General features: G+C 36.4%; 1 protein-coding gene across 2 annotated transcripts in view; it reads right to left on the reverse strand.

Annotated features, from left to right (window-relative positions):
* RDX (radixin) overlaps positions 1 to 24,226 on the reverse strand; it is a 98,271-nt gene that overhangs the window by 64,608 nt on the left and 9,437 nt on the right. For both annotated transcript variants that reach the window (XM_036860184.1, XM_036860183.1), the window contains exons 2-3: positions 20,360 to 20,433; positions 11,185 to 11,268 (exon numbers count right to left, since the gene is read on the reverse strand). In XM_036860184.1, the coding sequence (XP_036716079.1) occupies positions 11,185 to 11,268; positions 20,360 to 20,371 (96 nt within the window). In that variant the 5' untranslated portion in view covers positions 20,372 to 20,433. The remainder of the gene's footprint in view (positions 1 to 11,184; positions 11,269 to 20,359; positions 20,434 to 24,226) is intronic.

The raw sequence follows: 24,226 nt of genomic DNA on the forward strand, positions 1-24,226 counted from the left end.
AGATTATTGCCTTATTCATCTTAATATCCATGTCATCTCCAAGAATGATTAGCCTGTGGTAGGTACTCAGGAGTATTAGGGTAAATAAAGTGGTAAACTAGGATTATTAATCCACACCTAGGATGAGGCCAACAAAAGCATATTTTTAATTCTATATTTAAAATAAAATGAGGAAGGTGAGAGTTTATTAAGATTTTAAAAGCTTTACAAAAAGATTCAACATTAGTTCTTAAGTAATAAACATTCTTGGTTTAAAATAAACAGTAGGGCTTCCCTGGTGGCGCAGTGGTTGAGAATCTGCCTGCCAATGCAGGGGACACCGGTTCGAGCCCTGGTCTGGGAAGATCCCACATGCCACAGAGCAACTGGGCCCGTGAGCCACAATTGCTGAGCCTGCGCGTCTGGAGCCTGTGCTCCGCAACAAGAGAGGCCGCGATAGTGAGAGGCCCGCGCAACGCGATGAAGAGTGCCCCCCCCCCCCGCTTGCCACAACTAGAGAAAGCCCTCGCACAGAAACGAAGACCCAACACAGCCATAAACAAATAAATAAATAAATTTTAAAAAATAAAATAAAATAAAATAAAAAAATAAACAGTAAATATTTCTTTTTACTTTTTTTGGCTTTTAAAAACTTTTTATTATTGAAAACTTCAAATATATACAAATAAGCAGTTAGTTAGAATAGTACAACAGTGTAAATGTACTAATCAGTCAGCTTTAATAGATAGAAACTCATGGCCAGTTTTGCTTCATCTACAGCACCTCTCCCCTCTCAGATTGTTTTGAAGCATATCCCAGATACACCATTTTATTTGTAAATACTTTATTTTAAAATTCTTAAACATACGGAGTCTTATAAAAACAAAACTAAAACATTACAATACCATTATCACACCGGAAAGACTTAACAGTAGTTCCCTAATATGCTGAAATTTCTGTGGCTATTTTTAAAATATATATTTTTTTACAGTTAATTTGTTCCAGTTAGGATCCGAATGAGATTTACAAATTTCATTTATCATTTTAAGTCATTTTTTTAAATTGTTTTATGTTATGGTAAATTTGAATTTTGACAATTTAAAGACATGTTTTGCTCATTCATACCCTCACGGAGTTGTAGAATCTTTCATTTTTTAAACCATAGTTAAAATACCATTATTCACACCTAAAAAATTTAGCAGTTATCTCTTGCTATCAAATACCTAGAGCACAAGTTTTTCTTACGGTCTTATGAATTTTTCGTAATAGTTGGCTTCTTGAGCCACAATCCAAACTCCACATTTTATTTGATTGGTATATCTCTCTTAATGTTAACTCTCTTACAGTTTTCTCTTTAGTTTTTTCCCTTTCTATCTTATTTGTGTATTTATTTTTTTCACATCTTTGTTGGAGTATAAATGCTTTACAATGTTGTGTTAGTTTCTGTTGTACAACAAAGTGAATCAGCTATACATATACATATATCCCCATATCCCCTCCCTCTTGCGTCTCCCTCCCACCCTCCCTATCCCACCCCTCTAGGTCGTCACAAGGCATCAAGTTGATCTCCTTGTGCTATGCGGCAGCTTCCCACTAGCCACCCATTTTACATCAGGTAGCATATATATGTCAGTGCTACTCTCTCATCTCATCCCAGCTTCCCCCCACCAACCCCCGCAGTGCCCTGAAGTCCATTCTCTACGTCTGGGTCTTTATTCCTGACCTGCTACAAGGTTCATCAGTACCGCTTTTTAAAATTCCATATATATGCGTTAGCATACGGTATTTGTTTTTCTCTTTCTGACTTACTTCACTTTGTAAGACAGACTCCAGGTCCATTCACCTCACGACAACTCAATTTCGTTCTTTTTATGTCTGAGTAATAATCCATTTTTTGTATGTGCCACATCTTCTTTATCCATCCATCTGTCGATGGACACTTAGGTTGCTTCCATGTCCTGGCTATTGTAAATAGAGCTGCAATGAACATTGTGGTACACGACTCTTTTTGAATTATGGTTTTCTCAGGGTATATGCCCCGTAGTGGGATTGCTGAGTCACAGAGTAGCTCTATTTTTAGTATTTTAAGGAACCTCCATACTGTTCTCCATAGTGGCTGTATCAATTTACTTTCCCACCAACAGGGCAGGAGGGTTCCCTTTTCTCCACACCCTCTCCAGCATTTACTGTTTCTACATTTTTTGATGATGGCCACTCTGACTGGTGTGAGGTGATACCTCATTGTGGTTTTGATTTGCATTTCTCTAGTGGTAAGTGATGTTGAGCATCTTTTCATGTATTTGTTGGCCATTTGTATGTCTTCTATGGAGAAATATCTATTTAGGTCTTTTGCCCATTTTTTGATTGTGTTGTTTGTTTTTGTGATATTGAGCTGCATGAGCAGCTTCTATATTTTAGAGATTAATCCTTTGTCAGTTGCTTCATTTGCAAATATTTTTTCCCATTCTGAGGGTTGCCTTTGAGTCTTGTTTATGGTTTCCTTTGCTGTGCAGAAGCTTTTAAGTTTCATTAGTTCCCATTTGTTTATTTTTGTTTTTATTTCCCTTACTCTAGGAGGTGGGTCAAAAAGGATCTTGCTGTGATTTATGTCATACAGTGTTCTGCCTATATTTTCCTCTAAGAGTTTTACAGTGTCTGGCCTTACATTTAGGTCTTTAATCCATTTTGAGTTTATTTAAGTGTGTTCTAACTTCACTCTTTTACATGCAGTTGTCCATTTTTCCCAGCACCACTTATTGAAGAGGCTGTCTTTTCTCCATTGTATATTCTTGCCTCCTTTGTCAAAGATAAGGTGACCATATGTGTGTGGGTTTATCTCTGGGCTATCCATCCTGTTCCATTAATCTATATTTCTGTTTTTGTGCTGGTACCATACTGTCTTGATTACTGTAGCTTTGTAGTATAGCCTGAGGTCAGGGAGCCTGATTCCTCCAGCTCATTTTTCCTTTCTCAACATCGCTTTGGTTATTCGGGGTTGTTTGCGTTTCCACACGAAATGTAAAATTTTTTGTTCTAATTCTGTGAAAAATGCCATTGGTAATTTGATAGGGATTGCACTGAATCTGTAGACTGCTTTGGGCACTATAGTCATTTTCAAAATACTGATTCTTCCAATCCAGAAGCATGGTATATCTCTCCATCTGTTTATGTTATCTTTGATTTCTTTCATCAGTGTTTTAATAGTTTTCTGAGTACAGGTCTTTTGCCTCCTTAGGTAGGTTTATTCCTAGGTATTTTACTCTTTTTGTTGTGATGGTAAATGGGATTGTTTCCTTAATTTCTCTTTCTGATCTTTCGTTGTTGGTGCATAGGAATGCAAGAGATTTCTGTGCATTAATTTTGTATCCTGCAACCTTACCAAATTCACTGATTAGTTCTAGTAGTTTTCTGGTGGCATCTTTAGGGTTTTCTATGTATAGTATCATGTCATCGGCAAACAGTGACAGTTTTACTTCTTCTTTTCCAATTTGGATTCTTCTTATTTCTTTTTCTTCTCTGATCGCCATGGCTAGGACTTCCAATACTATGTTGAATAACAGTGTTGAGAGTGAACATCCTTGTCGTGTTCCTGATCTTAGAGGAAATGCTTTCAGGTTTTCACCATTGAGAATGATGTTTGCTGTGGGTTTGTCATATATGGCTTTTATTATCCTGAGGTAGGTTCCCTCTATGCCCACTTTCTGGAGAGTTTTTATCATTAAATGGGTGTTGAATTTTGTCAAAAGCCTTTTCTGCATCTAGTGATATGATTATATGGTTTTTATTCTTTAATTTGTTAATATGGTGTATCACATTGATTTTTTGGCCTATACTGAAGAATCCTTGCATCCCTGGGATAAATCCCACTTGATCACGATGTATGATCCTTTTAATGTGTTGTTGGATTCTGTTTGCTAGTATTTCGTTGAGGATTCTTGTGTCTATGTTCATTAGTGATATTGGTCTATAATCTTCTCTTTTTGTGATATCTTTGTCTGGTTTTGGTATCAGGGCGATGGTGGCCTCATAGAACAAGTTTGGGAGTGTTCCTCCTTCTGCAATTTTTTGGAAGCGTTTGAGAAGGATAGGTGTTAACTCTTCCCTAAATGTTTGATAGAATTCGCCTGTGAAGCCATCTGGTCCTGGACTTTTGTTTGTTGGAAGATTTTTAATTACAGCTTCAACTTCATTACCTGAGATTAGTCTGTTTATATTTTCTAATTCTTCCTGGTTCAATCTTGGAAGGTTGTACTTTTCCAAGAATTTGTTCCTTTCTTCCAGGTTGTCCATTTTATTGGCATATAGTTGCCTGCAGTACTCTCTTATGATCTTTTGTATTTCTGCAGTGTCAGGTGTAATCTCTCGTCATTTCTAATTTTATTGATTTGAGTCCTCTCCCTTTTTTTCTTGATGAGTCTGGCTAATGGTTTATCAATTTTAGCTATCTTCTCAAAGAAACAACTTTTACTTTTATTAATCTTTGCTATTGTTTTCTTCGTTCCTATTTCATTTATCTCTGCTCTGATCTTTATGATTTCTTTCCTCCTCGTAACTTTGGGTTTTATTTTTTCTTCTTTTCTTAGCTGCTTTAGGTGTAAGGTTAGATTGTTTGAGATTTTTCTTGTTACTTGAGGTGAGCTTGAATTGCTATGAACTTCCCTCTTAGAACTGCTTTTGCTGCGTCCCATAGGTTTTGGATCGTCGTGTTTTCATTGTCATTTGTTTCTAGGTATTTTTTTATTTCTTCTTTGATTTCTTCAGTGATCTCGTTATTTAGCAGCACACTGTTTAGCCTCCATGTATTTGTGTTTTTTACTGTTTTTTTCCTGTAATTGATTTCTAATCTCATAGCATTGTGGTTGGAAAAGATGCTTGATGCAATTTCAACTTTCTTAAATTTTCCAAGGCTTGATTTGTGACCCAAGATGTGATCTATTCTGGAGCACATTCTGTGTGCACTTGAGAAGAAAGTGTATTCTTCTGTTTTCCGGTAGAATATCCTAAAAATATCAATTAAGTCTATCTGGTCTATTGTGTCATTTAAAGCTTGTATTTCTTTATTTATCTTCTGTCTGGATGATCTGTCTATTGGTATAAGTGGGGTGTTAAAGTCCCCACTATTTTTGTGTTACTGTCGATTTCTCCTTTTATGGCTGTTAGCATTTGCCTTATGTGTTGAGGTGCTCCTATGTCGTGTGCAGAAATATTTATGATTGTTATGTTTTTTTCTTGGATTGATCCATTGATCATTATGTAGTGTCCTTCCTTATCTCTTGTAACAGTCTTTATAGCCTTTTTATCTGATGTGAGTATTGCTACTCCAGCTTTCTTGTGATTTCCATTTGCATGGAATATCTTTTTCCATCCCCTCACTTTCAGTCTGTATGTGTCCCTAGGTCTGAAGTGGGTTTCTTGTAGACAACATATATTAGGATCTTGTTTTTGTATCCATTCAGCCAGTCTGTGTCTTTTGTTTGGAGCATTTGATCCATTTACATTCAAGGTGATTATCGATATGTAAGTTCCTATTACCATTTTCTTAATTGATTTGGGTTTGTTTTTGGGGGTCTTTTTCTTCTCTTGTGTTTTCCGCTTAGAGAAGTTCCTTTAGCATTTGTTGTAAAGCTGCTTTGGTGGTGCTGAATTCTCATAGCTTTTGCTTGTCTGTAAAGCTTTTGATTTCTCCATCAAATCTGAATGAGATCCTTGCCAGGTAGAGTAATCTGGGTTGTAGGTTTTTCCCTTTCATCACTTTAAATATGTCCTGCCACTCCCTTCTGGCTTGCAGAGTTTCTGCTGAAAGATCAGCTGTTAACCTTATGGGGACTCCATTGTATGTTATTTGTTGCTTTTGCTGCTTTTAATATTTTTTCTTTGTATTTAATTTTTGATAGTTTGAGTAGTATGTGTCTCGGCGTATTTCTCTTTGGGTTTATCCTGTATGGGACTCTCTGCACTTCCTGGACTTGACTATTTCCTTTCCCATGTTAGGGAAGTTTTTGACTATAATCTGTTCAAATATTTTCTCAGACCCTTTCTTTTTCTCTTCTTCTTTTGGGAACCCTATAATTCGAATGTTGGTGGGTGCATTTAATGTTGTCCCAGAGGTCTCTGAGACTGTCCTCAATTCTTTTCATTCTTTTTTCTTTATTCTGCTCCCCGGCAGTTATTTCCACCATTTTATCTTCCAGCTCACTTATCCGTTCTTCTGCCTCAGTTATTCTATTGATTCCTTCTAGAGTATTTTTAATTTCAGTTATTGTGTTGTTCATCACTGTCTGTTTGCTCTTTAGTTCTTCTAGATCCTTGTTAAACATTTCTTGTATTTTCTCCATTCTGTTTCCAAGATTTTGGATCATCTTTACTATCATTACTCTGAATTCTTTTTCAGGTAGGTTGCCTATTTTGTCTTCATTTATTTGGTCTTGTAGGTTTTTACCCTGCTCCTTCATCTGTAACATATTTTTTGTCATTTCTTTTTTTTTTTTTTTTTGATGGGTAGGGCTGTATTCCTGTCTTACTGGTTGTTTGGCCTGAGGTATCCAGCACTGGCGTTTGCAGGCAGTTCGGTAGAGCTGGATCTTGGTGCCAAGATGAGGACCTCTGGGAGGCCTCACTCCAATTAATATTCCCTGGGGTCTGAGGTTCTCTGTTAGTCCAGTGGTTTGGACTCAGTGCTCCCACCACAAGAACTCGGGCCCAACCTCCGGCCTGGGAACCAAGATACCACAAGCTGGGTGGCGTGGCCAAAAAAAAAAAAAAAAAAGGGAGAGAAAAATAAAAATATAATTGAAACAACTCCAACAAGGTAAAACAAAACCACAACAGAAAAAATAAATGGGGGGTGGGGGGAACAAGCCAAAAGGAGCAGAACAATAACAAAGTATAAAGAATAAGATAAAATTAGAAAAATAAAAGATTTATTAGAAAAATAAAAATATAAATGAATCAACAACAAGGTAAAACAGAACCCCAAACTAAAAGAAAAAAAAAAGAAGAAAAAAAAGCCTTGGTTATGGGTGGTGGAGTTTAGGTGGGGGGGTGAAACTTAGGCAGGGGTGGGGTTTAGGGTGGAGCAGGGCCTAGTTGGGGTGGGGGAGGGTGGCGTTTGAGCATGGGGCAGGGTCTAGGCTCAAAATATTTTTTTTTTGAATTTCATTTTTTATGTAGCAGGTTCTTATTAGTTATCTATTTTATGCATATTAGTGTATACATGTCAGAAATCTAAAAACATGCCAGGCTTTTGGTTTCAAGAGAGCAAACTGAACCCTTCAGTTTACTTTCCCTGTTTAAAATTTCACTGACAAGACATACGCAAAAAACTAAAAATAAGAAAAAACATTTAGCTGTGCTAGGAAAGGTTACCACATTAAAAAAAAAAAACTGAGAAATTTCTGAATGGCATGGGATATAAAGACCCATACTGATGGCAAATGCTGAGCAATGCCAAACAACCAAAACTTTTTTTTTTTTAATTTTTATTTATTTTTTGGCTGCATCGGGTTTCTGTTGCTTCGTGTGGGCTTTCTCTATGTTCTGTGAGTGGGGGTTACTTTTCGTTGCGGTACGCAGGCTTCTCATTGCCGTGGCTTCTCTTGTTGCGGAGCACAGGCTCTAGGCGCGTGGGCTTCAGTATTTGCAGCATGCGAGCTCAGTAGTTGCAGCACGTGGACCCTAGAGAGTGTGGGCTTCAGTAGTTGTGGCCCACAGGCTCAGCAGCTGTGGTGCACAGGCTTAGTTGCTCTGTGGCATGTGGGATCTTCCCAGACCAGGGATCGAACCTGTGTCCCCTGCATTGGCAGGTGGATTCTTAACCAGAGCACCACCAGGAAAGTCACAACCAAAACTTTAATGTGGACAAAAGAGACCCCAGATAATTCAACTTTGGCAAAAGACAAGTTGTCCCAACAGCTCCACAGAAAACATTCCAGCTCAGAGTGGCAGGAGTAGGAAATGTCAAGAGCAGCAGAGAGAAGTGTACCAAAGCGCAGGCCTCAGCTTCTGCTTCCAGGCTTTTTGTGATTCACAAGGCTGCTAAGTAAAAGGGGGATTTGCCACAGTGGGGCACAAGACCAGTCTCTTAACTAACTTCAGACTATCACACACACACCAGGAAAAATAAGAGAGCACAGTTGTGAAATTCCTTAAGAGGCCCCATCTTTCCCTACTTCTAAAAATGTTCTAGGAAACTTTAAATCATGAACTTCCAAGTAAAAACATACTTGGACACATAACTACATTATATGTATATTTATTTATAAGTTATACAATGCTACCACACTAATATATTAGCATATTTTTAAAAAATAATTTGAAAGAGGAAAGACAAAAATATAGACAAACATTTTAATATTTTTTCTTGCATCCTAACAGATCATGTTGAGTACTCCTTGTGGGTATTACTATTCTAATCCCACAAGCAGAAGCTAGAAGAGGAGGCCAGTGAAGAAAGAGTCAGCAGGGAGCAAACCAAAGGACCTCAAGCACTCAACTAGAGTCCTCAACAGGGCAGATGGCCTCAAGCTGACATCCTAATCAGAAGTAAGGTTCTGTTACAGGTGGATTCATTTGAGAGAACTCCTACCCCTAGGTCTGCTCCTGGCCTGACCCTGAACCTACTGCCCTGACAGCCCACCCATATACTCACTACACCCAAGGTAACACCTGCTTTTAGATCCTAGCATTCTGGCTCTCGTTATCAGGAAATAGAACAGGGGCTACAAGAATTAATTGCTGAGACAGCCCATAACAGATAATAATACTCTTTAATTTAGACCTCTTCATTTACAATATGAAATGTGTATAGCAAATACTGTTCTAATGTACTTTACACGGAGTTTCAATTAGTTCTCACAAAAACCTTCTGAAGGAGTAATGTTATCATCATCCTAATTGTACAAATGAGAAAAATGAGGCAAAGAAAGTATTTGTGTGAAGTCAAACAGCTACAGCTGGGATTCTACTACAGGCAGTGTGGTTCCAGAGCCCACACTTTTCAACTACTACATATTACTGCATTATAATATATGTGGTTTCATTTTCCCTCATGTCCAAACTAAAGCAATTCTGCTTAGTAAAAAACAAATATTTTATTTCTCACTATCCAATACCAAAAAGGTCCACTTGCTGATTAGTTTTTGACTAACACAAAACATTTTGCTCACTATAAATAACATTTCAATATGCTATGAAGTAGTAAATGCTAACTGCATCTACATTTTTATTCAAATAAGACAGACTATGTATTTACAAAACAGGAGACCTAGAAGAATCAACAGAAGTAAATATTAGTTCACAAAAGTAAAATATCTATAACGTATGGTGCATGCAGCTGCTTATGCTGTTGTCTTAAAAATTTGCTCACTCACACCAAAAAAAGCCTTTCATCTTCCAAAAAGACTTTACCAGGGTGTTCAAGTTCATTAATTATCTAATCAAGAGATGAAGTTTACTACTTTGTCAAGAGAAGAAACAACTTCCCAGGAGTTTTTAAATTCTATTTCATCATATTTTGGATCAGTAGATATCTAATATGTTTTTTTTGTTTTTTTTTTTTAAATTTATGGCTGTGTTGGGTCTTCGTTTCTGTGCGAGGGCTTTCTCTAGTTGTGGCAAGCGGGGCCACTCTTCATCGCGGTGCGCAGGCCTCTCACTATCGCGGCCTCTCTTGTTGCGGAGCACAGGCTCCAGACGCGCAGGCTCAGTAATTGCGGCTCACGGGCCCAGTTGCTCCGCGGCATGTGGGATCTTCCCAGACCAGGGCACGAACCCATGTCCCCTGCATTGGCAGGCAGATTCTCAACCACTGCACCACCAGGGAAGCCCTCTAATATGTTATTTATTACTGTAATGCCAGAAACTCTCTCTCCCATTTTCTAAGGTCAATAGTAAGCTTGATCGCAGACTATTGCTCTCCTGCTCATACGTATCAATAAAAGTTTATGTAAAAGTTAACTTCCTCCTTTTTGCAATCAATTCACTTCTTAACCACTTGACCTCTGGTCACCAATCTCTTTCCTCCTTTTCTCAATAAAACTTGATTACTTACAACATTATATACAGCATTACCTAGGGAGCCTAAATAAAAATACTAATAGTTTAGAGCAGGTCCCAGACTAACAGAATCTCTAGAGGTGGTTTCCAAGCATTGCTTTTTTTTTTTTCCTCTTGAAAGCTCCCCAGGGTGGCTCAAATGTGCTCTCAAGAGTGAGAAAAAAAAAAAGACAGTATCAGTAGTCCAAGTTCTTTAACATGTTCTAACTCCAGGCTAGCATATTATGAGCCGACGATATCAAACTGCTGTCAGGTGCCTGTTTATAGCCTGTGCCTTTGCTCCTGCCATCCCCTTGAAACCAAGTCCCCCTAAAACCGAGTTCCCCTGCCAAGTTTAGGATTAACCTCTCTATCCAACTTTATTCCCTTTTGTCCCCTCTGACCTTAATCCTGTGCTAAATGAACACTAATCAACCAGAGTCAGATGACCAAAACTGCTGTTGTTGATAATATCATTAATGTACTAAAATTGCTGTTGTATCATCAGATATCATCATTAATGGACAGTTTACTTCTCCAGGGCAAGATAAGCTAACAGACCACCAAGTCATGGACCACCTGGCTAGCGAATCATAAACCAGAGACATCCTTTCTTCTACGATTAAGAAATGTCACAGAAAATGTCACAAGATGAAATAACCCCAGCTTCTTTGTTCTTTCCCTTTTAAAAACAACCTCTAACTCAAAGACCAGGTTGGAGTGGATCTGAGACTTGTCTCCCACTCCCTTGCTTGGTGCCCTGCAATAAACCCTTACGTTGCTGCGAACTCTCACTGTCAAGAGTTTGGCTTTCTGTGCTGCGGGAACACAAGCCCATTGCTTGGTTACACCCTCTGTCTAGGATCTCCACCTATTCCACTCATGGACTATGGAGAATATCTTTGAATTCCTTTTAGTCCTCATTACAATGATTTGCATAACAGATGTTAAATACCTGCTAATAATTATTTTTAAAAAGTCCTATCTCTCAAATCTAGGAATGAGAAAGACTATCCCCTACAGTTGTTCAAGACATCTGAACAGGTACTGTGAAATATTCCAAGTGCTACATTGCTGCATTATAAGTAAAGGTATAGAAAAACACAGAAAGAAGTATGCAGTAGCATCCACACTATGGTGTCAAAATTACATACTTCATTTGGTAAATGATACCTGGTCAAAAAGCTGTTTGCCAGTTGTGTTGGGCTGAATGGCAAATTCCAGCTCCGCATCCATCGTTGTTACTCTTACATTGATCTGCAATAAAAACAAAGGGAAAATCAGTAGAAAAGAAAAAATACTTTTATCTGATTTATAAAATAAAGTGGTATCATATGTAGGCAGTAAAAAGCAACTCTATAATATACCTAATATTTTCTTTATTAAAGTGATAGTTTGATTTATTATATATGTTTTTGATTTATTGAATACTTAACATACAGTAGGCACGAGGCCCTGCACTTTTCATTTTCTTATTTAGCCTCTGCAACAATACTAGGAGATATGTGCATTTCTATAGAAAAGTTCATTTCTATAGAAAAGTTTCCATCACTTGCCCAAGGACACATGGATATCAAATGGCAGGGCAGAGGTATAACTCCAAATTCTTTGAATGTCATTCACTATTCCATATTTCTTTCAATACAAAAATCAAATATTTAGGGTTTTTTTGGGTTTTTTTTTAACTTTTTTTTTTATTTATTTATTTGTTTATTTATTTTTGGCTGTGTTGGGTCTTCGTTTCTGTGCGAGGGCTTTCTCTAATTGCGGCAAGTGGGGCCACTCTTCATCGCAGTGCGCGGGCCTCTCACTATCGCGGCCTCTCATTGCGGAGCACAGGCTCCAGATGCACAGGCTCAGTAGTTGTGGCTCACGGGCTTAGTTGCTCCGCGGCATGTGGGATCCTCCCAGACCAGGGCTCGAACCCGTGTCCCCTGCATTGGCAGGCGGATTCTCAACCACTGCACCACCAGGGAAGCCCCAAATATTTAGTTTTATTTATACTGCAAATGTATTATTCTTCACTTTATAAAAACCACTCATCTATTGCCTTTTATTTGCTAGACTTTTTTAAATTCCAATATTTGGGTGTAAATACCTTTCTAGCTGGATATCTCACCAAAAACGTAACATGCCTTAACCAAAATAATTTTTACTCCAGAATAGCATCTTCACCTAGAATTCACCATGATATGGTAAAAACCTATCTTTTTAACTTTTAACTCACACTATTAGAAAGCTAAATCAGACTTATTTCCCCTTATGTTTTACTCATGCTAACAACCACATGTACCTCCACACATGTACTTTTATCTGAAATACCTTCTCTAATCAAAAAAATCTTATAGAGCTCCTTCTTTAAAATCATCTTTTAGGAAATATTAATACACATAAAATACTTGTAACATATATAGACAATGAAGCATAACAAAATAAAACCTACTGTAACATAACAATAAATATATATTTCATCTTCATCCTGGTTCCTGGCAGAGCTCCTAAAATCGCTGGAATTTCCTGAGTGATAGATGTGAGAGGAGGATGTTTTGTTATTCATAGTAAGCTCCTTTCAACCATAACGGAGTTTATGCTAATGAGGTGACTCCAGATGGGCTCTAATAGCTTCAGAATGGAGGCTGGTAGCCAGAGAAACCAATCACATGATTAGAGGACTGAACCTTTTAGACACCCACCCCGACTGCCCAGGAGGGGAAAGGCTGGGGAATGAGCTGATCATCAATGTCCAATGATTTAATCAATCACACCTATGAAATGGAATCTCCATAAAACCCTAAACAAAAGGGTTCAGAGAGCTTCCCGATTGGTGAACGCACCCACCTGCTGAGAGGGTGGTGCACTGCAAACTCTACAAAGACAGAAAGAAACTCCTTCACTCGGGACCCTTCTGGACCTCACCTTCTTCATCTGTTTCATTTGTATCCTTTATAGTATCCTTTATATTAACTAGTAATAGTAAGTAAAGTGTCTCCCTGAGTTCTGTGAGCTGTTATAGAAAATTATAGAATCTGAAGAGGGGATCGTGGGAATCCCCAAACTTTAGCCAAGTTAGAAGTGTGAGTCACTTGCACTACCTGTGATTAGCTTCAGAAGTCCAGAGCAGTCCGGTGGGTCTGCGCTAATTCTGGGTAGTTGTGTCAGAACAAATTAAATTGCAGGACACACAACTGGTATCCACATAGAATTGGAGAACTGCTTGGTATGGAAAACCCACACATTTCGTATCAGAACATTCTGAATAAAGAAAATGGTTTCCTTTTTGGTGTCAGAACATTTTGAACAAAGAAAAGGTTCTCCTTTACCCATAAATCTACCATTCAACTTAAAAACTAGAAATGACAAAAAATGTCACCAGTGTATTTCTTCTTTGTGAATTTCCCTGACCCCAATGCCCACAGGTAAGTACTAACCTAAATTTTGTGTTTGTTATCCCCTTAGCTTTTTAAAAAACAATAGTTCTGTCACAAATGTAGGTATCTATATGTAAAATATTGTTTAGTTTTTGACTTTTAGCGGTATAGCTGTACTAAAATTGTATAATACTTGCTAATAAAGTCTTTCTTGATGTAGGCAATGATTACATATGTATATTTTATGAAAATTCATCAACTACACACTTATGATATATTCTTTTGCATATGTATATTCTATTTCAGTAAAAGGTTTAAACAAAAATTTTGCTACACTATAGTTTGCCTTTTCACAATTATATTTCTAAGATTCATTGATGTTTTTGTGAGTAGTTGCAATTCATCTTTATGTGACTAGGCAGTAATTCATTTACCATTTTCCTATCTATTGACATTAAATTGTTTCAAATTTTTTGCTTATTAAGAACAATACTGCTATAAACATTCTTGTACATGTCTCCTAGTGCATGTTCTGAGTTTCTCTAGAAGTATAACTCAGAATTCCTGGGTGATAAAGTATGCATAGCTTCAACTTTACAATGTAATGCTGAATTGTCTTCCAACATGATTGTATCAATCTACACTCCCATAAATAATAATAATTCCTGCTGCTTTATATTTTCACTAATAGTGGATATAATCAGATTTTTTAATGTTTAACAATCTAGTGGGTATAAAATGATATCTCAATATGGTGTTAATATGCAGGTTCTTGATCCCTAATGAAGTTGGGAACATTTTCTTATGTGTGATATGCAGAATTATAAGACAGCCCCCATGATCTCCTCCCCCCCACCCCCACCTTACTCCCATGATTATGTTAACATTACAAGACAAAAGGGATTTTGCAGGTGTACTTAAGGTTACTAATCAGTTGACCTTAAGATAGGAAAATCATTGTGGGTGGGCCTGAGCTAATCACATGATTACTTTAAAAGCAAAGAGTTTTCTCCGACTGGTTGCAGAAGTCAGAGAGATTTAAAGTGTGAGAGGACTTTGACATTAAAGAGGTTCTCCACTGCTGAATTGGAGGGGGCATGAGCAAAGGACTTGTCACACACACCACACTCTAGGACTAAGAGAGACCCCTGGCCAACAGCTAGCAAGAAAATGGGGACTTCATTCACCAGTAAAGGATAGCTCATTCTTCAAGGAAATGGATTCTGCCAATGACAGGAATGAGCTTGAAAGAGAACCCCAAACTCCAGATGAGAATGCAGTTGAGCTACACCTTGATTTCAGGGTAGTGAGACCCTGAGCAGAGAACCCATTCATATCATCCCATATTTCTAGCGTATAAAACTGTGAGATAATAGATGTGTGTTGTTTCAAGCTACCAAATTTGTGATAATTTGTTATAGAGCAATAGAAAAGTAATATAATATGCTTATTGACCACTCAGTCTCCTCATCTTTCACAATGTCTATTCACATGTATTGCTTATTTTTCTATTGGGTTGTCTTTTTCTTACTCATATGTGGGAGATCTTTATATATTCTAGATATTAATCCTTTGTCAGTTACTTGCATTACAAAGAAATCTACTAGTTTGTAGCTTGTCCTTCTATTTTATGAAGACTCCCTCTCTATGATAAACATTTTTAAAATTTTAATGTTGAATTTATCAATGTTTTACATGCAGATATCAATTTTTTGCCATATTTAAGAAAACCTTTAACACAACATTGTAAATCAACTATACCCCAATAAAAAATAAAAATTTTTTTTATAAAAGCAAAGAAATCCTTCCCTAGCCTGGAGTCATAAAGATATTCTTATATTTCCTATCAAAGTTTTGTTTTTCATAGTTTGTCTTCAATGATTTTTGCTTATGATTTAAGGTAGAAATCCAATTTCATTTCCTAATCCCCAGAGGGATAATAATACAGTGATTTTAAACATCCAAATATGATGTATATTGATTACCTCATTCACTCTCCAAAGACTGCACTGTCACAAATCTTATGTCCATAGGTATGGGTCTAATTTTGTGCTATTCTGTTGCACTGTTCAATTGAACTATTCTGCCAATACCATATAGTCTGAATTACTGTATCTTTAAATAAGTCTTGATGTCTGGTATGGCAAGTCTTCCCTTATTATTTTCAGAACTGTTTTGGCTATTCTTGTCTCTTTGTTCTTGCTCTTGACTCCACATATAATTATAAATTTTTCAAAACACCGCATTATGATTTTAATTGGAACTACACTAAATTCATCAGCCTCTTGGGGTAAAAAATGACATCTTTTCAATATTGACTCTTAGTATCCAAGTGTATGGTTCTCTCTATGCATTGATTTAGGTCTTCTTTAAGATCTTTTTAAAAAATGTTTATAATTTCCTCCAGAAAAATCATATTAATCATTTAAGATATCTTTCTCCTATGGTTTTATAGCTATTATAATTATAGGTTCATAATCCCATGACATCCTAAATGCATTGAAAACTCTAGTTTATTAGCTAATTTCTAGCAAAAACAATTGAAATAAGTCCACCTGGTGAATTAATTTATCCCACTTCAAATGAATATTCACACACCGATCTATAGAAATACTGATGTGATGCAACAGACCTTGATGGAAATTTCATAATACTACATATGCATATAATACATTGTATATTCACCTTTCTAAAATCCAAAGAATTCCAAATACTGAAACTCATCTAGCTTAAAGCGTTTCAAACACAGGGTAAATAAATAAATATCATCATATCATCATAAATATCATCAAAATATGATGAAGTATCCTTCCAAAATTTTTTCTGGTTTTACTTCTGTAGAAATGCAATTGATTTTTATATTGATCCTTTTATCAGCTCCCTTGCCAACTGTTAAAATGAGTCTGTGTAAATTCTTGTATTTATATAAACCAGGCGTCAGAAAACTTTTTCTGTAAAGGTACAAATAGTAACTATTTTAGGCTTTGCAGACCATACTGTCTGCTGCATCTACTCAATTCTCCTGCTATAGCAGAAAAGCAGTTATAGATAATAAACAATGAGCATACTGTGTTCCAACAAAACTTTATAGACATTGAAATTTTAATTTCATATAATTTTCAAGTCATGAAATATTACTATTCTTTTGATTTTTTTTCAACCTTGAAAATGTAAGAATCATTCTTAGCTTGAAGGTTGTACAAAAACAAGTGGTGGGCTGGCTTTGGCCTATGGGCCATAATTTGCCAACCCCTGATATAAATAAATACCTCAACATCTTCAAAGTGTTTCTTCCTTTCCAGTCCTAGAGTTTTTAATTTTTCTGCACAGGCTTTCTGTTCAATGTTGAACAGCGGCAGTGATAGTGTGTACATTTTGTCTTGTTCCCGATCTTAAAAGAAAAGCTTCCACTGTTAACACATTAAGAATTACTTTTGTTATAGGTTTTCTTCTATACTTAGCTTAAGAGGTATTGGTTTTTACTTTTAAATCATGAATAGTTGTTCAATTTTAGCAACTGCTCTTTCTGAATTTATTATATGATTTTTCTCCTTAAAACTAACCATATGATTGTGGCAGAGACTACTTGTTGTTTGACCACCAAAATCTAACAAAATTACCGTTTGACATGGCTACTGAGCTACAAGAACATTTCTCAATGTCTCTTGCAATTAGGTATGGCTATGTGACTAAGGTCTCACCAACAGAACATGAGCAGAAGAGACAGATATAAGGCCACTTTTCAGCCTAGGCATAAACAGTGAGCATGCTTCAGTAGTTGTGGCTCACGGGTTCTAGAGCAGAGGCTCAGCAGTTGTGGCGCACAGGCTTAGCTGCTCCGCGGCATGTAGGATCTTCCCGGACCAGGGCTTGAACCTGTGTCCCCTGCATTGGCAGGCGGATTCCTAACCACTGCACCACCAGGGAAGCCTTATATACAATTTTTAATCCTTACTCTTAGGAATAATAAATGTTCTCCACTCAATTATTCAGACAGTTTTCCAAACTACTTTTAACTTTCACATTCCTACCAGAAATAAGAGTTCTAGTTGATCCACATCCTTACAGGCAAAATATTATCAGTCTAATTATAGCCCCTCCAGTAAATATAAAGTGGTATCTCACTGTAGTTTTAATTTATGTTTCCCTGATAACCAAAGATATTGAGGATATTTTCAAGTGCTTATTGGCTACTGATATATTTTCTTTTGTGAAGTATCTATTCAAAGTTTTTGCCCACTTTTTAAAAACTGGGTTGTCTTATTGAGTTCTAAAAGAATGCGATACTGCAATTATTTTCTCCAATTCTGCCTTGCCTTTTTACTTTTTTTTTTTTTTTTAAACAATGATCAGACATTGAGGATTCTTTTTAAAATTTATTTATTTATTTGTGGCTGTGTTGGGTCTTCGTTTCTGTGCGAGGGCTTCCTCTAGTTGTGGCAAGCGGGGGCCACTCTTCATCACGGTGCACGGGCCTCTCACTATCGCGGCCTCTCTTGTTGCAGAGCACAGGCTCCAGACGCGCAGGCTCAGTAATTGTGGCTCACGGGCACAGTTGCTCCACGGCATGTGGGATCGTCCCAGACCAGGGCTCGAACCCGTGTCCCCTGCATTGGCAGGCAGATTCTCAACCACTGCGCCACCAGGGAAGCCCCGCCTTTTTACTTTCTTACTGTTGTCTTTCAAATAGCAAATTTTTTAATTTTGATGTTCAATTTTTTTTTTTTTTGCTTCGAACTTTCTGTGTACTACCAAAGAAATTCTTTGCCTACCCTATGACTGCAAAAATGTTTTCTATTTTCTTCTAGAAGTTCTATAGTTTGAGCCTTTTAATTTAGGCCTGTGATCCATTCAGTTAGTTTTTTGTGTAAACTGTGATATAAGGGTCAAGATTCGTATTTTTCTGTATGCATAACTCTTTGTTCCAACATCATTTCTTGCAAAGAATTTAATTTCCCCATTGAACTGTGTGACAACCTTGTGTGTGGAGATGTATATTTGTTCCACTGATCCTATTATCTAATATTTTAATACTACACTGTCTTATTTTTGTTGCCTGAAAATAAGTGTTGAAATCCAGGAGTGTAAGTGCTCCACCCTTGTTCTTTTTTATTTTATTTTTTTAATAAATTTATTTATTTATTTTTGGCTGTGTTGGGTCTTCGTTGCTGCGTGAGGGCTTTTCTCTGGTTGCAGCGAGCGGGGGCCACTCTTCATTGCGGTGTGTGGGCCTCTCACTGTGGTGGTCTCTCTTGTTGTGGAGCACAGGCTCTAGGCATGCGGGCTTCAGTAGTTGTGGCTCACGGGCTCTAGAGCTCAGGCTCAGTAGTTACGGCGCACCCGCTTGGTTCCTCCGCGGCATGGGGGATCTTCCCAGGCTAGGGCTCGAACCTGTGTCCCCTGCACTGGCAGGCGGATTCCTAACCACTGCGCCACCAGGGAAGCCCCACCCTTGTTCTTTTTTTTTTTTTTTTTTTTAACATCTTTATTGGAGTATAATTGCTTTACAATGCTTTCTTAGTTTCTGCTGTACAACAAAGTGAATCAGCTATACGTATAAATATATCCCCATATCCCCTCCCTCTTGCATCTCCCTCCCACCCTCCCTATCCCACTCCTCTAGGTGGTCACAAAGCACCAAGCTGATCTCCCTGTGCTATGTGGCTGCTTCCCACTAGCTATTGCTTTAGCTATTCCACATAAGTTTTGGCTCTTCCATAAACATTTTATAATCAGCTAGTCAATTTTAACCAAAGGGATTCAACTGATTAGAATTACATTCAATCTACCAATATATTGGGGAGAACAGACATTGTAATAATATTTTCTAGACATATCTATGACCAATGTTTATTTTTGTATATATTTTGGTCTTTTTAAGTACTTATAAGTTTTCAGCGTAGAGATCTTGTACAGCTTCTGTAAAGTTATTCCTAAATATTTTATATTTTTGATGCTATTACAAATGAAATTTTTACTTCATTTTTTGAATTTTGCTTATATAAAACAGAAGACTGATTTTTTAAAAAATATAACCTTATGTCCAACAATCTTGCTAAATTCTGTTATTAGTTCTAATAGTTGTTTTGTAAATTCCAGGTTATTTACATAATTATGTCATCTGCAAATAGAGAAATTTAATTCTTGCTTTGTACTGATTATGCCTTTTACTTCTTTTTATTCTTCTCTCCCTCCGACAATGCACTTTTTTACCTGCTAAATCTTTAAAAGTAATTCGAAAGTGACATTCATGCCAGAAAATTCAAATAACCACAACCAATGATTTTCTTAAAAAGATAACTGGCCAAAAAATTCTTGAAAAAAAACCCCCGATTTTGTTAGATGAAGAAAAGTACATTTATCCTAAGATAAAAGGACAAACCTTAAGTCTCAAATTATATAATTATAAAACTTAATAAAATGATCACATATATACCATTAAATTAAACATCTAGGGCTATATATAATATCAGCACTGGTATCACTAGCATCAAAGCTAGAATTATGAGAAAATTAATACTGCATGGATCCTTCTGACCTCTCATTATTTTCTCCTGTTTAACACTAAGTTACTTTTTACTGAGCACTGAATGTATATGCACCAGGATCTTCTAATCCTCACCAGACTCTCCAGTAAGTAACTAATTATATCTCCATTTTATATGTGAAGAAATTAAGAATTGGAGAGACTGAACTAATCTAACAAAGGTCAGTCGGGTTAAGTGGCAGGGTGAGGATAAGAACTAAGTTTGACCCCACAACCTGTAGTAATCTTAATTACAGTGTTACCTAAACCTCTTCATCACTGGCCCACATAACACTGTACTCTAGCCACATTAATCTAAAACAAACAACAGTAATATCAGTGCTTTTTTCCCCCCCAAAACTCTACCATAATACTTTGCCTTGTTCCGAAAGGAACTTAATGCCACTGATATTTTATTAAGTAAGCAGTGTCAAAAGTAATAAAATACACTTACTGGTTTCGGCATTTTCCTTCTCTTTTTGTCACCCTCTTTAAAAATTCTTCACTTTTATGAATTCTGTTGTTCTTCTGTTAAAGAAAAGAAAGCATAATTGATCTATTATCTTTTTATATAATAATGTTTTTGCTTAACAATATAATTTGTATAGATTAAATAAAACTTTAACATTTTAAAATGTTACAATTAACATGGAGCTCTCATTTTATTCTAATTTTCAATGTCTTCTATTATTTCACATTCTTTAAAAATACTTATATCTGTGATTTAAAACAGCACACATCTCAAATAACATAGCCTAAAGCATCTCAATCATCAACTAAAAGTTTTAATTTAATTACAGACAACACATAGCAAAGGAGAGATTACTAAGGGCCAAATGCTTTCTCTTTCTGAGTCAAGTTTGCCCCTATACCCAGACTGGTAGAAAAGAGGGACGGCAAAGAAGAGAACAGATAGATTCAGATTCTAAAGAAATGAATTCAGGAACACTTCTCAACCTTTCTTCTGTACTGCCAAAGACAAAAAAAGAAATACTGATTAATGTAAACTACAAAAAGATAACTTTTTAAAGAAAATTATTTTTCCTCCCTGAAAGTTTAAAAGTCCAAGTAGAGACAAATAACATAAGAGTAACTTTTTCACCTAAGGTGGATAAAACAGCCATAGTCTGCACACTAGTAATCTGCATGCTACTCATCAGCAAGCTAATGGCCTTCACGGAAATACAGAATTGTCCTGAAGACCAATGTTAAATTATACCTTCTCCCGCTCAGGCAAAAGAAGTAAATCTTAATCCAGGAAGAACAATGGGCTATTTTAGGGTAAATGTTCTCACAAATATCTAACAAAATTGGATTTTCCCCCTACAAACCTACCAAAAGATGTAACATTTTTAACCATTTAGTTGTCCAGAAAAAAATGATTATCATTCCAATTTGAAAACCTATAGTAAGAAATATATTAATTACCTGAAAATCAGCTTATATAAGTAATATCTCTGCCGAGAAATTTTATTCATTACACTATCAACTAAATTAATATAGAGTTAATTTTGTATTTTAAAAATATATTATCAATTGCTTTTTAAGATACTATTATTAATAAAACTGAAAATTCTCCAAATTGAAATAAAAACAAAGGATCGAAGTAAGGTCATTTCTCTAAATTTTAGCCAGTCACATGTCAATGAACCTCTCCCCATACAGGGAACTTCATCAAGAGAAATTTCTTATCTAATACAATGGGCTACGAAATTCAGTTAGAAGTATTAAATTCCTCATTTCCTAACTCTCAGCTAGGAAATGATAGATAAATATTCCCTACCTACAATCACCTACCTTCATGAACCTAACTGTACTTCAGTCCTATCTTCCACTTCTAAATCCTCCTTTCATCCCTACTATCAAATTCATCTCAGGTCTTAAAACAGCCTCAAAAACCAACCTTTTACATCATTTATAAACTAGTAACTCCCAAATCTGTATCTCCAGACTTGCTTGGCTAACTTGGCTTGCTCAATATCTAAATGATACCTCAAATACAACATGGCTAAAACATGGCTTAAATCGCTACACCCCACAGTCAAATCTGCTTTTTCCACAAGTCTTGGTGACATATTTCTATAAAGTTATTCATGGTATATTCATGATTTTTTTTATATCTCTACTACATCTACAGTTATGATCCCCTTTCCATTCCTAATACTGTTAATTTTTGTCTTCGCTTTTGCTTGATTAATCTTGCCAGAAGTTTGCTTCATTTATTGGTCTAAAAACCAGCTTTCAGTTTTGTTGATCTTCTTGTTTCTTTTATTTTTCTGTTTTGTTAATTTCTGTCCTTTTTGTTCTCATCATTTTTCTTCTCATTAATTGGCTTTTACTCTGAGGCTCATATTCTAATCACTGAAATTGAAAGTTTACCTAAGTAATTTCCAATCTTTTTTTTCTAATAACATGCATTAAGGTCACAAACTAAATATGTCCCACCATAAGGCAATTCCAAACGTAAAATGATCTCCCTATTTTGCCAGTGAGACTATTTTAAAGTAATTATCATCTGATTATGTAAAATAATCTAAATTCCTCACACATGAGACATGAGCATCTATATCAAACTTCTGAATCACAGTAAGTTTTCCAGATTACATAAAGTACTTTGTGAATCTATCACTAAAATTAAAATTTTTATCCCAAGCCACAATTACCCATTTATAGAGAACATTAGTAGGACGTTATTTTTTCCTATTTGTATTGTTGGAATATATTTTAATATCCACAGTATAACTAGATGTGTTATTTTTAAGTGACTTTTAAAACCAGATCTCCTCTAGACTTTGTAGCCTCTTTTTTTTTTTTTTAAAGCAACTTCAATTTTATTTGTTTATTTATTTTTAAATTTTATTTTTTGGCTGTGTTGGGTCTTCATTGCTGCATGTGGGCCCTCTCTAGTTGCGGCAAGCGAGGGCTACCCCTCGCCGCAGTGCGCGGGCTTCTCACTGCGGTGGCCCCTCCCACTGCAGAGCATGGGCTCCAGGCATGTGGGCCTCAGCAGTTGCGGCTCGCAGGCTCAGCAGTTGCGGCTCGCAGACTCAGCAGTTGTGGCTCGCGGGCGCCAGAGCGCAGGCTCAGCAGTTGTGGCACACAGGCCTAGTTACTCCACGGCATGTGGGACCTTCCCCGACCAGGGCTCGAACCCGCGTCCCCTGCACTGGCAGGTGGATTCCTAACCACTGCGCCACCAGGGAAGTCCCCTTAGCCTCTTTTTTACATTTAAATCACTTATCAGATGAGCTCCATGAGCTTTCCAAACTGACATGTAGTAAAGGCATTTCAGGTCAATGTGCCTTTCTTAAACAGTACTTCCATGCTCAAGAGAAAGAGAACATCTTGCAATGAGACAGTTCCTTTGAAACAAATATAAATCTCCTTTTGGAGGGAATAATTTTGGGGAAAAATACCTTATATTTAAAACTCCACTATTTTTCTAAGTATCACTTTAGTGGCTTCCCACATAGGTTTTTATATATAGTTTTTTCATTATTGTTTAGCTCTAGGTGTTTCAGTTTCCAATTATGATTTCTACTCACTACTAATAAGTTTTAAATTTTCAAATAGAATGGTCAGAGGCCTGGGGGCAGAGTACTGTCTTTTTATTATTTATTTCTAAGTTTACTATATACTCTAGTCAAAGAATTCATTAAGATTTCCTTTATGTTTAGTGCTTGGTCAGTTTCATTTCTTTTTTGATTGTTCCAGCTATAAATGAAAATAATGTATGTTTTGCATCTGATAAGTTAGACCAAGCCAGAGTAAGTATTTAATGTTTTGTTTATAGTCTCTCTACTCTCAGTTTAGTCTAGTTAATCAAATTGAGAAAAAATGTATTGAATTTTCCCAACTCAGATTGTGGATGTTAATTTCTTCTTATAAATTACCAGTTTTTAATTTATATGCTTTTAGGCTATGTTATTAAGTGAGTAAAGGTTTAGAATTATTATATCTTTCTAATGAATATTTCCTTTTTTCATTAAGTAATAATTTAATTGCATATAGAATTCTAAATTGTTATTCCTTCAGCACTTGGAAGATATTAGTTTTCTTCTGCCATCTGTTACTGATGAGAAGTCTGCTGGCAATTTAACTCATTTCTCTGAGGTAATATGCCTTTTCTCTCTGCTTTCCTTTAAGATTTTGTGTGTGTGTGTGTGTGTGTGTGTGTGTGTGTGTTCTTCAGATTTCCTTTTATTTATCTTGTTCAAGATTTGGTAAGCTTCCTTATCCTGAAGACTCATGCTTTTCTTAAATTCTGGAAAATTATTAGCCATTGTCTCTCCCATTCAGCAATTCTTATTGCTGAATGGTG

The sequence above is a fragment of the Balaenoptera musculus genome, chromosome 8 (assembly GCF_009873245.2).
Source record: "Balaenoptera musculus isolate JJ_BM4_2016_0621 chromosome 8, mBalMus1.pri.v3, whole genome shotgun sequence".
NCBI classification, from domain to species: domain Eukaryota; kingdom Metazoa; phylum Chordata; class Mammalia; order Artiodactyla; family Balaenopteridae; genus Balaenoptera; species Balaenoptera musculus.